Raw genomic sequence first — 12,446 nt, 5'->3', positions numbered from 1 at the left:
AAAGGCAAGGAAGGAGAGACAGACAGACAGCAGCAAGATGTAAGAAAAACACTTCAAGGAACTCAGACAAGACAGAGAAACATCTGAACTCTGAACAGCCAAAGTGAAGAGTCCCTGGGGGTTTCTGAGTTTTTCAAAGTAGATGAATACTACCCACAGCAACCCCTGGAATGAAGGAGGGCCTACCAAAGCTTAAAAATGGGGTCTGATGGGATTGGGATCAAGTGGATCTGAAAACAACTAAACTATTTGCCAAAACAAAGACCAACACCCTCTAAGAAAAAAAAGCTCCCCAAAATCCAGACACTCAACAACATAATATAATGACAATTATCCAATCAAAACTTATAAGACATGATAAGAACCAAAAAAATGACATGTAACTAGGAAAAACAAAATAATCTTCAGAGAAATCCAAAATACCAGAAGTGACAGAACTAGCAAAGAAGTACATAAAAACAGAAATTAGAGCTCTGTTACAGGTATTTTTTAAAGATGCAAAACTAACAAAAGAAATTAAACATAAAAAACTAAATGGAACTCCTAACGATGAAAAATATATCATCTGAAATGAAAATTTCACTGGATAAGATTAAAAGATTAGACAATGAAAAAGAAAGAACACAGCAATAAAATCTATCCCATATAAAGCACAAAGAAAAAAGACTGGAGAAAAAGAAGATCCTCAAGTCACCTGTGGGATTATGTGAAGTTGTCCAACATAGATATAACTGAAGTCTCAGAATGAGGATGGAAAAAGGACAAAAAAAAGGTTTGGAAAAATAATATCTGAACATCTTCCAGATTTTATGAAAATTTCAAAAAAAAACCAAGCAACTAAACAAACCACAAGCAGTATAAATATACACACACATTCATGCATACAAACATATTACACCAAAGCATATCAAAATCAAATTGCTGAGAACAAATTATACAGACAAAAGTTTTTAAACAGCTGGAGAAAAGACACATTAAGTAGAGTGACAAAAAAGTTAAGGCTGTTCATATACTTCTCCCTCAGAAACTACATAAGCCAGAAGACAAAAAAATGATATCTTAAGAACTAATGAATCTATAAACCTAGAATTATATGCCCACCAAAAATATATTTCAAAATTAAGGTGAACAACGAGATAGCATTTCACACCCACCAAGATGGCCATAATCAAAAGACAGACAGTAATAAGTATTGGCTAGGATGTACAGAAAATCGAATCCTCATATGCTGCTGGGGGAAGGTAAAATGGCACAGCTGCTTTGGAAAACAGGCTGGCAGTTCCTCAAATGGATAAACAGAGTTACCATGATCCAGCAAAATTTCATTCCTAGGTGTATATAGCTAAGAGAAATGAAAACATATGTCCATACAACAACCTGTAAACAAAAATGCATAGCAGCATTATTTGTAAAAACCCAAAATTGTAAACAACCCAAATGCTCATCAACTAATGAATGGATAAATAAAATGTGGTAAATCCATACAGTGGAATATTCAGCAATTAAAGAGATGGGACTTCCCTGGTGGTGCAGCGGTTAAGAATCCGCCTGCCAGTGCAGGGAACATGGGTTTTAGCCCTGGTCTGGGAAGATCCCACATGCCACAGAGCAACTAAGCCCGTGCGCCACAACTACTCTGTACTCTAGAGCCCACAAGCCACAACTACTGAGCCCACGTGCCACAACTATTGAAGCCCACGTGCCTAGATAGAGCCCGTGCTCCGCAACCATCGCAATGAGAAGCCCGCACACCACAACGAAGAGTAGGCCCCGCTCACCGCAACTAGAGAAAGCCCGTGTGCAGCAATGAAGACCCAACGCAGCCCAAAATTAATTAATTAATTAATTTAAAAAAGAAATGAAATACTGATATATGGTACAACATGGATTAACCTTGGAAACATCATGTTAAATGAAAGAAGCCAATCACAAAGAACGATATATTATATGATTCCATTTATATGAAATGTCCAGAATAGGCAAATCTGAAGAAACAGAAAATAAATCAGTAGTTCCCAGTAGCTGGCAAGGGGGGCAGGGGACAGGAGAAAATTGTGTGCTGATGGCCAGGGGGCTCAGAGTTTCTTTTGTGAAGAATAAAAACATTCTACAATTGATTGTGGTGATGGTCACAGAACTCTGACTACACTAAAAGCCACTGAATTGTATACATTAAATGAATGAAGTGAAAAGTAGGTAAACTGTGTCTCAATGAAGCTGTTAAGAATATTTTAGAAAAAAGGATATTAAAAACAGACAATGTAAAAATTAAAAAGAAAGCAGCAGTGGCTGGCTGCATTAATACCAAACAACACATATTTCAGAAAAAAAGAAAAAAAGAAAAACAACACATATTTCAGGGATAAAGAAGAACCTTCCATAATTACAAATGGGTCCTTTCGTCAAGAAGATACAACAATGCTTAATGTATATGCATCCAATAAGAGAGCTTCAAAATACACATAGCAAAAACTGAAAGAACAGAAAGAAGACATATGCAAAGCCAGTTATAATAGGCAACTTCAACACTCCTCTGTCAACAAATAACAAATACAAAATCATAAGGATAGAGAAAACCTGCACAGCACCAAGTATATCTAAATGACAGTTAAAGAATGCTCTCCTCAATAACAATATATATTATTTTGAAGTGTGTATGTAATTTTCACCAAAACAGACCATATGCTGGGGCGTAAAACAAGTCTCAAAATATATAAAAGGTTGCAATCATACGTTTTACATTTATGAACACAATGAAGTGAAATTACAAATCAATTTTGATAAATCTGGAAAATCCCCTAATATTTAGAAATTAACCAATGAACTTCTAAATAAGTTGGTGAAATAAATTCTAAAAATTACAAAAGAAATTAGAAAATATTTGAAATAAATGTAAAAAAAAAACCCACAACATCAGAAAACATGTAAGATGCAGTCAAAACACTGCTTAGAGAGAAATGTACAGCTTTATACGGCTACATTAGAAAACAGAACCAAAATCAATGCCCTAGGCCTCCACCTAATAAAGCTAAAAAAAGAGCAAATTATTTACAATAGCCAAGACATGGAAGCAACCCAAGTGTCCATCAAGGGATGAATGGATAAAGAAAATATGAGATATATATTATGAGATATATATATATATATATATATATATATATAACTGAATCACTTTGATGTACACTTGAAACTAACACAACATTGTAAATCAACTATACTTCAATTTGTAAGAGCAAATTAAACCCCAAGTAAGCAGGAGAAAGGAAATACTAAAGATACCAGTGAAAATCAGTAAAATAGAAAAACAAGGAAAAAAAACTCAATAAAACCTAAATTACTATTTTCAAAAAAATCACAAAATTGACAAACCTCTAGCCAAAATAATCAGAGAGACAGAGACAGAAACAAAGAGAGAAAAGACAAATTATCAACATAAGCAATGAAAGAGAAAGTATCACTATAGATCCTACACTGTTAAAATAATACAGGAATATCATGAATAACTTTTGTTAAGGAATTCAAAAACTTGGATGACATGGACAAATTATTTGAAAGATACAAATAAGCAAAATTTACTCAAGAAACACAAAATGCAAGCAGCCATGTATTTATTTTTATAATTAAATTTTCAGTTAACAACTTTCTCACCAAAAACAAACAAATCTCCAAGGCCAAGTGGTTTCACTGTTAGATTCTACCAAATATTTAAGGAAGGTAATTGCCAACACTGCACAAATTCTTCTGGAAAACCAAAGAGGGAAAACTTTCCAAGTTATTCATGAGGCCAGCATTAATCTGATACCAAAAACAAAGATATTACAAAAAACAAAACTACAGACAAGTATTTCTCATGAACATAGATACAAAACTCCTCAACAAAATTTTAGCAAATCAAATACCACATCATATTTAAAAGGATAATTTACCATGACCAAGTGGGATTTATTCCATGAATGCAAGTTTGGTTTAACATTCAATATAATTTATCATATTAATAAACTAAAAAAGAAATATAAAAAAAAACATATGATCATCTCACTGACATAGAAAAAGCATTTGACAAAAACAATATTCATTCCTGATAGAAACTTTCAACAACTAGAATTAGAAGGGAACTTCTTCAGCCTTCTAAATGGCATGTACAAAAAGACTGTATCTAACATATATGACTTAATGGTTAAATGCTTTCCCCCTAAGATCAGGAACAGGGCAAAGATATCTACTCTCACTACTTCTATTCAACATTGTACTGGAGGCTCTAGCCAGTTCAGTAAAACAAGAAAACCAAACCAAAAAGAAAGCATCCCAATTGGAAAGAAAGAAATATACCTGTCTTTATTTGTAGACAAGATAATCAGCTACATAGAAAATCCAATGGAATACACAAAAATGCTACTAGAATTAGTAAGTGATTTAGTAAGGTTGCAGAATACAAGATAAATATACAAATTTAATAGTATACTAGTAATTAATGACTGAAAATTGAAATTTAAAAAGCAACAGCATTTTTTTTAAATTTTTTTGGTTGCACTGCTGCAGCATGTGAGATCTTAGTTCCCTGAACAGAATTCAAACGCATGCCCCCTGCATTGGAAGGGCAGAGTCTTAACCACTGGGCCACCAGGGAAGCCCCAGCAATACCATTTAAAATAAGCATCAAAAAATACAAAATAATAGGGATAAATATGACAAAAGATAAGACATTCACTAAAAACTAAAAACATTGCTGAAAAAAATTAAAGAAGACCTATATAAATGAGAGCATTCATACTGGTGGGTGAGGGGTAAGATGGACCAGCATGGGATACAAGAGACCTAGTGAGGTAAGACTGTCTGTATAGGAAGGCAGCATTGCATGGAATGTCAGAGCCAAAGAGGGATGAGGAGGGCATTCAGGGAAGACAGAAGCATAACACAGGGTATGAGAGCCCAAGTAGAGTAAGGAGGATACAATATAGGAGGGCAACTCAGTGTGCAGTGTTGATACAGCTCAAAGGAGCCCAAGACATATAAACCTACTCTTTGTGCCAGAAAAAGGTTGAGCTAGAAATACTGGTGAACAGTACTTATGACAGCCACTCAAATTAAGAGGAGAAATGTGGGTTGTTCATATAATGGGACTACTATACAGCAATTAAAATAAGTGAACTAGATCTCTATACATAAATTTAAAAGCTCTCCACTAATACGTAAGCCCCACAGCAGCAGATATTTTTGTCTATTTTGTTCAGAGCTATATTCCCAGCACTAAGAGCAATGCCTAACAACACAGTAAGTACTCAATTCATTTTTATTGAATGAATGATTCTCAAAAAAACAAGGACTGAGAACTATTCATGTAAATGTTTCTAAAAACACAAAATACAACATATGATTTATGGGTATTAAAAACATGGACTAGAAGGACACACCAAATTTATGATACTAGTTTCCCCAACAGAGTAGGGAAAGGGATAGGACTGAGGAAGGGGATATGAGTTTTATCTATAATTTTTTAAAATGTACATTTTACCTCTTTCTGTCCATATGTGTTTATATATATGTCATAAATATTTACATATATATGAATCAAAACTGGAATTGTTGCTATCTGTTAATTCAGAGAAGTTGATACTGAAGCTTTTTTTTAATCTCTGTAATTTTCTATAATTTTAGAACTTCACAAAAAGGTTATCAGGGAAATAATATTACTTTCTATCTCACTGAACAGAATTTCTCATACTGTTCAACCTATGTTCTCTTATATGAATGTATCCTCCCAGGGAGAAGGCAGTCTGGGAAATAATCTTAAGAAATTCCAAAAATATTGATGCCTCATGCTTTAATGTTAAAATTCTTGAGAATTTATCATTTTTATTCACAATATTTTTAATCTTATTTCAGTATTAAATACATTTTAATTCCATACTTTTCCCCTCAAAACTAGGTAAAATTAACATTCCAGGAAGATGTGTCCTGTTTATCTTATAGCTTCACATACCCCCATCATACCACAGGGTACTCCAGGGCAGAGAGGGTGGAGATGCTTACTCTAGTTTGGGAAGAAGAGCCAAAGGTCACTATCAAGTTTCCTGTGGAATAAAACCAGATGAAAATAACACACAGGAAAAGACTCCTCTGAACTTAACCTTGACCTTGTTCCTTGTGATGGTTAATTTTATATATCAACTTGGTTAGGCCATAGTACCCAGAGATTTGGTCAAATATTATTCTGGATATTTCTGTGAAGTTATTTTTTTACATGAGATTATTAGCACTTAAATCAGTAGACTGAGTAAAGATGAACATTCTCCATAATGTGGGTGGGCCTCGTTAAATCAGTTAAAGGCCTTGATAGGAAAAAGACTAAACTCCCCAGAGGAAGACGGAATTCTGCCAGCAGACTGCCTTCAGACTCAGGCAACAATAGTTACTCTTCCCTGACACTAGCCTATCAGCCTACTATGCAGATTTGGACCTCCATAATCATGTGAACCAATTTGCTAAAAAAATCACTCTCTCTCTCTCTCTCTCTGCACACACACACACACACACCACTGGTTCTATTTCAACGGAGAACCCTGACTGATCCACCCCAGCAAAACCAGTAACTATTTTTTCTACTATAATACTAAACCAAAGCATGTTTCTCAAATTAACTATCACTAAAACAGTTACATGCTTTTCCCCTAAAAAGCTGGGTCTTCTAAAAATCAAACTACGTGTAGTGTTTTTTATTAAACATAATACATGACAAAATACATCAGCATATGTAAATAACTCTCAGGATGAATCAATAGATATACAAAAGGCAAGAGAAGATGTTATATGGACTTAATTATTTTTTGAAAGGTTATGCTAAATATGGACTTTTAAAAAAATTCTAAATAACAGAAATTTTAGATAATACAAAGTATTCAACAAAAAAATATCTTACCTTTTAGTTTTCATCTGGTCCCTCAGTTTGCTATACATCTCCAGGACTTGAAAGAGAAGGGGAAAAAGAGCACACAAGCATTATTTAGAGAAAGTGAAAAGACTAATTAAAGCTAAAGGAATTGCATCAAGAATTCTATTCTATTTCCAGTTCCTCACCTGGAAGACACAGCATTAATTTATCAACAGTGGCAGAAATATTTCTCTGTTGTAGTCGACACTGCTTCAGCTCTTCCATTGCTATTACCAGCTTAGCAAGAGGGGAAAAAACTGAATTATGCCAACAGCTGTAAATAAAAAGCTTTCAGTCACATTTTTCCACCCTATGTTCAATTCATCAGAAAATCCCAGACAGTTTCATAGTAAGATCTGCCAAGTGGACTACGGAACTGCCTTTCTCAACCAGTAAAACATCCCTGTATGGTTTCCCACTTTCTCCCCAAGATGCATACATACTACATTAGAAAAGGCTAGGTGAAATGAAATCTTAAAATTCAGGGGCTATCCAGGAGAAAAGAAAAAGCATGCATATTTGCTCCACACCCTCTTCAGACTCTTCATGATTTATATTTCATCAATCTTCTAAGAAGATCCTATATTTCTGTCATCAGTGCTAGACTCCTAGAGGAAAACAGTTCTTCCTATACAGCTTCAAATGAATCTTGAAAATAATCTGCAACTAAATCTGTATTTCAACAAATAAACCACACAGTTAGAAGTTGTGGCTTTTCCAAGAGTTCCAGTTTAATGAAGAGTAACTCACTTTTCTTCTCACAACATTTTAAAGTCTTCCATCTGAAGTCATACCACAATAAAACTAGAAGAAACTGCATTCTTTGCAAAAACTTAAAATATGTGAGACAAATTTTTAAAAAGCAATAATCTACATGGCCTCTTGTAGTATTTATCCCATACCCTTTCCTAAAAGTTATCTACTTAGATACTACGCAAAAAAGAAAAAAGGGAATGGTCCTGATTAAGTTACTGATAAGACAATCAAAGGCTAATCTTAAAGATTATTAAAATTAAACATTAAGTAAGTATTAGGCAATGAGGAAGGTATATGATACAGAGAACGGTAATAGACTGTAAGTCAGAAAACTTGGGTTTTAGTCCCAGCCTTCCAATTACTATGTAAACTTTAGCAAATCATCTGTTTTAGTTTCCTAATCAATAAAGTAGTGATAATACCAGTCCTGACCTTGTCATAGGTCTGTCATGAGGATTAAGTGAGAAAATGGATGTAAAATAATCTTATAAACTATGATGATTTAAATGGTGAGTATATCAATTAACAGAATCAAAGATTCTTTTTTTTTTTAAACAAATACTTATGCATATTCATGTTGTGCCAGTCACTGTTTAGGCAGGTAGAGGGGATATGGCAATGCAGTTAAAAAAAAAAAAAAAATCCTGACCTCATGGAGCTTAATTTCTAATGGAAAGAGACAAACAAAAAACAAACATATAAGGAAAACTGTATAATACCAAAGCATGATAGGTGCAATGGAGAAAAATAAAGCAGGAAAGATAAAAAGAATACATGGCGTGAACGTGAGACTGCAATTCTAAATAAGGTGGTTAGAAAAGGCCTCATGAAGGAGGTAACATGTGAGGAGCAAAAGTCTGAAGTAGGTAAACATGTGGGAAAGAACATTCCAGGCAGAGGAAACAGCATTGGCCATATTATGACTACTCAAGTGATTTAAAAACACAGCTAAGGAAGGCGGCTACATACTCTCATTAAGCTTTCTAGTGCTATATTCATTTACTTCAGATAAACATTAGGAGAAGCAAAGATAATGTCCAAGTTCCTCCAACATGCTGCTTATGGTCTTACAAGCCACTAAATCAAGAACACAGTTATCAAAGAGAATGACAGGAAACAGAAAAGATTTTTTCAAAAGGTAAACTGGCCTTACTTCCTTTCCCTCATGTTGTAGTTTTCTATTAGTATCCGTCACTTGATTCTGTGGAGAGAAGACAATTTAAACTCATAAAAAACACTTAGATAATAGTTGGATAAGATCAAAATTTTAAATGAAAAGACTAAGAATAGGTATTCAGATTGTTTCCATATTCCACCACATTTTGGTTTAGTGGTGTTCTCTTGGGATGAAATTATATCAACTTTTCTACTGAACATTTGTATGACCTTTTGAACAATAAAAAAATTACTAAAAAATATGTTCAGTTTGAAATATTACAAACTAAAATAACATAACTAAAGATCACACTTTCATTTCGAAAGGAAAGAAAAAATATAATAGAAAAAATAACCCACAAAGAACCTTACCATCTCTACTATGTGTACAAAGAACAAATTTTTTCATAGATAGTCCTCACTTCACCAATGTATTCCTGGAAAACTTGAGTATAAATTGAACTTTTTAACTCAGGTCAAATATTTCTACTTATCTAATTTTAGAAAACCTTTTATCTTAATTTTTTGGATTATTAATTCTTAATAGTTTCTAACACTTCCACATTCCCATTTTTCTAAATTAATCTCTCGATCACACAGTCAAAATCAGGTGAACAAGCTTTAAAATTAGGTACAGTTCATAATTTAAAGGAACTGGCACCACTTATTTTGGTAGCCACTTTTGAAGAATCAACTGATATAAAAAAATTAAGTATATAGAATAGTAATTTCCTCACTTTCTTAAACATTATCAAAATATGAGCAACATTAACTTCTAAAGCTTTCTTTAATAGAAGCTTTCCATACTTCCACCAATAACTGCGACTCCTTACGCTTTTAAGACACTACCTTAACCCAGCATTTCCTATTATGTCTCTTGGAACACCAAGAAATGGTAGTTAAAAGGTACTCTGCACTCTGTACATACACACACACACACACACACACACACACACACACACACACACACATCGATATGTATGGGAAATACCACTAAACAGGTTAGTTTATTCAGGACTTCCTGAAGCCCAAGGAGATATCATACAGTGTTTTCCAACTTATTTTATGTAACATCCTTTTATTGAGGATCATCTTAAGAAACTAGTTTTTCAGGAACACACCTTTGAAAACTTTGCCCTAAACTATACACTATACACTATACCTGGACTATCACTTTCTGAGCAGATTACCACATGCACTGCCATTGTAGCAAAAATGCAGCCATAAACATAACATAAATGAATGGGCATTGCTGTGTTCCAATAAAACTTTATTACAAAATTAGGAGGCAAGCTGGATTTGGCCTCAAGATATAGCTTGTTGATCCTTGGTCTAGAATAAGTGAGATTGAAAAGTTTATTATTCAAACCAATAAATGAATGTTATTCAAAAATGGGATTAATATCAGCTCAATACAAGAAAAAGCTTTTAAGCGATGTGAATAAAAATGGGGTGGGTTGCCTTGAGTGATCATTGTTCAAGAATAGATTTTTTTTCACATAAACAGATTTCAAGAAATTCAACCTTCCATAAATACTACTAAATTCAGCATTGCTGTTTCTACTAAAATAACTTGTTTACCATTTCTGAAAATTTTTTTACCTCAAACTCATTGTAAGAAATATATTTTACATTGCAACCCAGTACACAAGTATAGGGAATGCAGACGCGTGCACACACACACACAGAGAAACAAAATTTTTAAGAAACAATGTTTGGACTTACTGCATGTAATACACTTCGTTGCTTCCTTTTTTATTCTATTTCAATTTTTATTAAAAATACTGATCATGGCCCACTAAATTGATTTCATGCAAACCAGAGTTCTAAAACATCCATAGGAGCCTAACCAAAGCTTCTGATAAGAAAGGTAATTACTATTTCAATACTATTTGAACATAACAATGGGAGGAAATCTATACTGCCTGTCTAGGATGCTACTTGTTGCTTCAGAGAACATATATATGTATGTGTGTATATATACACACACATGTACCAACATACATACTGTGAATCAAAAGAAATAATGGACATCCTAGAGAGAGTAGGATTTTTCATTGTTATGTTCAAATAGTACTGACAGTAGGTAATACTTAACCTTTTCCATTTTCTAAACTCTTTTCTCAAGTTCAAGAATTTCTAAGTTCCATAGGCTCTTAACACAGGTTGAATGGATGTCCCCTAGAGCAGAGTCTCCCAGGTGTTAATGGTGAGCATTATGGGCAATATTCAGGTACTTAACCACATGACTACTTCAGTAACCAGACACAGAGCACCCCGTTGCCCATCATGGACAAAGAGCCCAAGGAGCAGAGGGAGAGGTTTTGGAATACAGGCATCAAGAACAGCCCAAGGTGAAGATGGATGGGAAGCTGGGATGGCTGAGTGAGGACAAACAGCACACACAGCTCCTGGCAGAAGCCCTATCTTTGTTTTCACATATTTCAGATACTTCTGTCCATCTGACGCTTTTCAGCCCCCCAAAACTCAGTATAACTTTTTAAATGGAATCAAATTGTTCATACTTTTTAATCTGCTTTATACATTAAGCAAACATTTCTAATGCTTTCCCATGTCAGATATCCTTCTACAATATATTGTAGTTTATTACTCTTTTAAATGGATATACCATGATTTATTTTACTAATCCTCTAGTACACCACTTTCAGGGACATCTTAAAGTTTTAGTCATTAAAAAAAAAACACATGAACATCTCTGTACATGCACCTGTAGCTGTAGAATAAATCTTAAAACTATGTGGTGTTTTTAGTATTGATAAATAAAATTGCTCTCCTTAAAAGTTGTAACAGTCTACATTCCAACCAGGCATTCCCAGGTTGATAGGTATCATCTCCAATCTTAATATTTGTTTCATATTTGTCATTTTATTAGGTGGCACTTTATTGTTTAAATTTGCATTCCTTTAATTCTAAATTGTAGAGTCCCCTTATATTTCTTCTTATGTAAACTGTATATTAACATGTATTTCTCAGTTTTCTATTAGAGTGTTCATATTTTTCCTATTAATTTGTAGGCTTTTTCTATGTTAGGATATCAATCATTTGTCATGTGTATTTGTAAATATTTTTATTTATTATTTACCTTTACATTTTTAACTTCTACGTAGAAAGTTCTTTCATTTTAATGTTGTCGTACCTATCAATATTTTCTTTCTGGCTTAGGAACTGTGTTTAGAAATGTATCCCTCACTCCTAAAAATCACATAAATATTCATCTATATTTTCTACTAGTTCCTCTATGGTTTTTTTACATTTAACTCTTTAGTTCATCTGAAATTAAATTTGGTACATTGACTGAGAAAGGAATCTAAGTTAATTTCAGTTAAAATAGTTAAGCATTAAAGAACATTAAGAACAAATCAGAAGAGTTGTTACTTTTGGAGGGGAGGGTGGAGAGAGTCACTGAGAAGGATAGAAAAGAGAGATTTAATTTTGTTGGCAATATTATATTTCTTATGATGATTGGATAGTTGTTGTACAGGTCCATAAACTCTTATCTGAAATCTTGGGACCCAATGTGTTTTGGACTTCAAAATTTTGGAAATTTTATAAAGATAATATGGTATATATTGTTTATTATGTAACA

General features: G+C 33.5%; 1 protein-coding gene across 13 annotated transcripts in view; it reads right to left on the bottom strand.

Moving 5' to 3' along the window:
* Positions 1-12,446, bottom strand: part of EXOC6B (exocyst complex component 6B) — a 710,711-nt gene that overhangs the window by 612,545 nt on the left and 85,720 nt on the right. For 12 of the 13 annotated variants that reach the window (XR_012325650.1, XR_012325649.1, XM_033838288.2 and 9 more), the window contains 3 exons: positions 8,838-8,885; positions 7,075-7,165; positions 6,917-6,962 (listed from right to left, as the gene is read on the bottom strand). Coding sequence is in view for 11 of the 13 variants with exons in the window: in XM_033838288.2 (XP_033694179.1) it covers positions 6,917-6,962; positions 7,075-7,165; positions 8,838-8,885 (185 nt within the window). In the remaining 2 variants the exon portion in view is untranslated. The remainder of the gene's footprint in view (positions 1-6,916; positions 6,963-7,074; positions 7,166-8,837; positions 8,886-12,446) is intronic. The other variant, XM_033838294.2, reaches the window with a different exon arrangement.

This window comes from Tursiops truncatus, chromosome 14 (assembly GCF_011762595.2).
Source record: "Tursiops truncatus isolate mTurTru1 chromosome 14, mTurTru1.mat.Y, whole genome shotgun sequence".
Taxonomy (NCBI): Eukaryota; Metazoa; Chordata; class Mammalia; order Artiodactyla; family Delphinidae; genus Tursiops; species Tursiops truncatus.
This window is presented reverse-complemented; position numbering and strand designations above follow the sequence as displayed.